General features: G+C 46.5%; 1 protein-coding gene across 2 annotated transcripts in view; it reads right to left on the bottom strand.

The window, feature by feature from the left end:
- Positions 1 to 782: 782 nt before the first annotated feature.
- Positions 783 to 4,848, bottom strand: part of LOC119317264 — a 9,242-nt gene continuing 5,176 nt past the window's right edge. The window contains exons 2-8 of one of the 2 annotated variants that reach the window (XM_037591695.1): positions 4,167 to 4,426; positions 4,010 to 4,054; positions 3,000 to 3,622; positions 2,246 to 2,438; positions 2,007 to 2,071; positions 1,719 to 1,929; positions 783 to 1,562 (exon numbers count right to left, since the gene is read on the bottom strand). In XM_037591695.1, the coding sequence (XP_037447592.1) occupies positions 933 to 1,562; positions 1,719 to 1,929; positions 2,007 to 2,071; positions 2,246 to 2,438; positions 3,000 to 3,622; positions 4,010 to 4,054; positions 4,167 to 4,322 (1,923 nt within the window). In that variant the 5' untranslated portion in view covers positions 4,323 to 4,426 and the 3' untranslated portion in view covers positions 783 to 932. Of the gene's footprint in view, positions 1,563 to 1,718; positions 1,930 to 2,006; positions 2,072 to 2,245; positions 2,439 to 2,999; positions 3,623 to 4,009; positions 4,055 to 4,166; positions 4,544 to 4,848 lie in introns of those variants that run through there. The other variant, XM_037591694.1, reaches the window with a different exon arrangement.

The raw sequence follows: 4,848 nt of genomic DNA, 5'->3' as shown, positions 1-4,848 counted from the left end.
AAAACTTCCACACTTTTTTTCGAGAGCATGTAAATTGCGTGCCTTATCTTAAAATAGAAGGCAGGGGTAAAATATAAGAACGACGGACAACTCCCATCACAATCCGTAAACTTCTGCACTAGAGGAAGCAAATAACCCCTCCGTACTTGAAAGTTTTACATTTGTCCTAAGTCAAACTAGTTAATGGTGTCAAAAGTGCTCATATATTATGGGATGGAAGGAGTATATGCCAGAACCATGAATCAGTTGCGAGATCTTATGGTTTTCAGCTCTAGCCTACCCAATTTGTTTGGGACTTAAGGCTTTGTTGCTGTTGCTGCTGCTGCCGCAACTAGTTTAAGTTTGACCAAATATATAAAAAAATGTGACTAGGTCAAAATTTTAACAAGTTTGACTTAGGACAAACCTAGAACTTCAATTGTTTTGGAACAGAGGTAATAGCTTCTTTTGGTAAGAGAGACCACAACAAGCAGTCATAATACCCTGCAAATTTAAAGTTGGATATCTGATAACAAGCATATTCATTTTGGTCTTGGAGTTTAAGAAACGTAATTGCAGCAGATATAAAGAACATTGTCGCAGTAGGTTAACCCAAAATAAACGCATTCACCATGGACATAATCGATCAAAGGAATGGCAAAAAAAAGAACATAATCTTAATAGGATTTCTAATACCCTTACAAAATATATTGCTCCAATTAAAATAACAAATGGAAACAGAGGTTAATGTAAAAAAAATCTTCAACAAGACGTAAATGGAAGGGGATCAGGGAGATCTAATATAATCTTTAACTTTTCTAGATGTTACACGTATGAACATTCAAATAAGAAGATGTTGATATTACAATACAAAATTAGTACAACCATGAATACTAAAAAATTGAGCAAACTTTATACGCGAGTTCTCGGGGAAGTAAAAAACTAGGGAGTTCTCAACGATTGCTATCCTCAAGTTTTGAAGCATTTCGCTCCTCGGGCTTTGAAGCATTTCGCTCCTCGGGATTGCTATCCTCAGGTTTTGAAGCATTTCGCTCCTCGGGATTGCTATCCTTGGGTTTTAAAGCATTTCGTTCCTCGGGCTTTGAAGCATTTCGCTCCCCGAGATTGCTATCCTCAGGTTTTGAAGCATTTCGCTCCCCGAGATTGCTATCCTCAGGTTTTGAAGCATTTCGCTCCCCGGGATTGCTATCCTCAGGTTTTGAAGCATTTCGCTCCTCGAGCTTTGGAGCATTTTGATCCAACGTTTCAACCTGTTTAATTGACTTTTCTTTCCTCTGTTGTAGTTTTTTGTATTCATCAGGGCTGAAGGGAGGAGGCAGATTGCATGGGCCTGCCATGTTCGCAGACTTCACCATGGAGTCTTGCATAAACTTCTTCTCCCGACCTATGGCTTGGCAGGCCAAAGATTCGGGACAGACCTCAACAGCTTCAGGTGGCTTGGTTGGCTTGAATCTTAGGAGCTTAGCATACTCAGTTAAGAGGTGAAACATGTAATCGTATATATAGTCCATACTAAGTTCTTGTTGAATGAACTTGCTTGCCTTCTTTCCTATTTGTTGTGCCTGTGAACAGTTTTTGAAGGGGAGGTGTGAGAAACATGTTATAAGCGTACAAAATATTGAGTGGCATGATATTTTCTACAAAAGAACAATGTGTTTCAGCTCATAGAAAAACCAGTATGGTCATTTGTAGCTGCTAGATAGTGCTGCATAACATACCTTTTTCTTGTGAGAATTTCCCCAGTCAACAGCATACTTTATGGAGCCACACTTATTGTCATCTCGAACTGGCCAATAATGCTGAGTGGGCATCAGCACCCTTGAGAAGAAATCGTAGTATTTTGGTTTAATCACCAGCGTCATCGAATCACAAGCTAGGATATACTTCTCACTGACTGACCATGCTGATCCTTCAATGTAGATCTTGTACCTATCACCCATCATAACAACTTCAATACTGACGACAGAACAAACAAGTCTTGCCTAACTTTTAATCAGAAAACGAACCTATGAGTGCATTGACTGGCCAAATTTGATTTCTTGTATCCTGCCTTGCTTTCTTTGATCCAATCCTAAATGAGAATGCAAAAGTAAACACTCTATTCAGCTCTAGATCAGAAGGATTAGAAGATTTGTAAAAAAAAAGATTTGACAAGATATAATAGGGTTTTCTACTTGTGAGAATAAAATGGAAAACTCCCTTCAAGTATAACGGAGTGTACTGCAACATAAACACAAACAGGTACCTGTTTGAAAATCCGTGCATTCCATTCTTGTTCACTGGACACATTACACTTAACCAGCTCTTGCCTTATAGCTGCGACATCTGGATTCCCTTTCCAGTAAGCATAAGGTTCTCTATCTATCCATCTCACCTTCTTATTGCCTTCATTCAAATCCTTCTGCAGTGCATCCCACGGCTTTATGTTTATCTCGGCCCTGTGACCACAAAAGTTAATTTGAGCATTTATACTTTGTTTAAAAATCAAAGCATAAAAGAACAGAGCTAATTTTGGTTCACCATTTACTATGAACTGAAAATTTATCCACTTCCCAAGATACTGAACTTCAGGAAAGTGTACTGCTCTTTAATCCATTGTTACCAGTTTGCGTTCATTGAGTTGCTCTCATAGCAACAAAACAGGGGATCCAGTTGATACTAAAGTAAAGATATGCATCCACGTTTCATACATGCACAAAATATAGTCAGTACCAGTACGGCAGAGGCATGCTGATCGGCCATGACTATTGATCGAGTCAAAGAATCAAAACTTATGTGCTCCAAACCATGTGTCACATGAAGAACATTGTCTTTGTACTATTCATTCCTAGTAAAAACATGATTATCATAACAGTAATGGTGCATGAATCGCAGGTGATGATTCAAGACTCCGGACTCATTGCATTATTAGCGAGCAGTAACTCAGATGTTAGGAAATATAGGAATGCCAAAATGCGTAAGAAATATAAGAGCGAAAGAAGGGAGGAGCAGTCACTTACCAGCCCCAGAAGGACCAGTCCGGGAAGACTACGTCGAGCGTCTCGTTGTCGCCGCAGTAGCGGAAAAGCGGCGGCATGGCGGTGGCGTTGTCCCCCTGGTACTCGTCGGCGTGGACAACCGGCCAGTCCACGCAGTCGAACATGAGGTCGAGGTCGGGGACGCGGCCAGGGTAGCGGCGGAGTAGCTGGAGGATGCCCCAGATGGTGAAGAGGTCGCGCGTCTGGAAGGCCGGCGCGATGCGCTCGATGTAGGCGCGGCCGCGGAGCACAACGAGGCGGAAGTTGGCAGTGGCGCGCGCGCGGTCGATCATCGCGCGCGTGATGCCCCCCGCCGCGCGCCATGGGTGGAGGTCCTCGTGGATGAAGCGGAAGTAGGTGGGGCAGGTGGCGTTGGCGTCGGCGTCGGCGTCCGCGGCGGGGGGGATCGGCTGGGGGTCGGGGACGGAGGCGCAGGTGGCGTTGGCGGAGAGCGCGAGGGAGAGGGTCTGGGAGATGTTGCCGGGGATGTCGGGGTCGCGGGTGAGCGGCGGCGCCGAGCAGGAGAGGGAATAGGTGGCCGGCGGCGGCGGCGGGCCGGCCGGGATGGCGGGGATGGAGGTGGTAAGCGTGGCCGTCAGGATTGCCTGCGCGGAGATCGGATCGACGGCTGTGAGTATTCCTGTTTGAAAAGCTGATATTTCGCAGCAAAACTGAAATTCCAGTGTTGTACACAAGCCAACAGCATTGTATCCTACGTGAAAAATGCTGTTAAAATTCCATGCAGCGGTATATGCAGAAAATTATCCTTTGTTCAACTATATTCTAGGAAGAGTGATATGGTGTTGGAAACAAGAACGTACTAGCACGTCCAAAATATATTAAATCAGGAATAGAGATAAGAACACCATAGCATACATGCATGTACCCATGTCACTCTACTAGTCTAGTGGAGAGTAAAATAAATTATTCGGTTCAAATCCGTTCAAACAATAATCAAACAAAATAATTAAGAAGGGAGTGAGCTTACCTACCGGCTGTGTGCGCCACTGATCCAGATTGGTGATTGCCAGATGAGTCTGCATGTACCGAGACAAATCCGTGTAAGCGTGGAGAGCCCAACGGATCGCCGTGACTCACGGGGGCGTAAACATTCTGACGGAAAGAAATTGCGAGCAAGGCGGGACTCACGGTGGTGGTGATCCAGCGGGCGGAGACGAGGACGCCGACCACGACGACGAAGAAGAAGAGGAAGATGGCGGTGGTGACCGGCGACGAAGGGCCGGCCTTGCTCCACCTCCGGGCGTCAGGGACGGCGGCGGCGGCGTCGGCGGCAGCCGTGGCCATCGCCCGCCTGGCCGCCCTCGACCTCCCTTCCACCTCTGCGTCTGCCTTCTTCGCGATCTATCTGCAGGTTTGTTTCCCCCGCGTTTGGCTGGCTGGGCTGCCTCCTGAAAAACAGAAAGAGGAGATGAATGGAGTGAGCCCCTGCGTCATCGCGGAAGAACGTTGCGGTTCGCGCCGATCGCTCAGGGGGAGGCGTCCACGTCGCTGCAGGTCTCCTGGGCCAGACCTAAGTACAATATATCTATCTACTACCCCTATAAAAGGAAGAGAGGGACAGATCCAAACAATCAGGTCCATTCATTTACAACAATCTGATGGTCCATAATTCTTCTATGTTTGACGCTACAAGCCACGCATTAAGGCCATCGCTAACCCTGCTCCGCGGTTAAAAAAAATCTACCCACAACGCACGCACGATCTCTCGCCCCCTGCATCCTCCCGCACGGGCCGTTCCTCCACGCCCGCACGACCTCTCGCCATCTCCTCCTCCCGCACGGGCCATTCGCCCGCACGACCTCTCGCCATC

This window comes from Triticum dicoccoides, chromosome 6A, assembly GCF_002162155.2.
Source record: "Triticum dicoccoides isolate Atlit2015 ecotype Zavitan chromosome 6A, WEW_v2.0, whole genome shotgun sequence".
Lineage (NCBI taxonomy): Eukaryota > Viridiplantae > Streptophyta > Magnoliopsida > Poales > Poaceae > Triticum > Triticum dicoccoides.
Note: the sequence above shows the minus strand (reverse complement) of the source record. Positions and strands in the feature narration are given on the sequence as shown.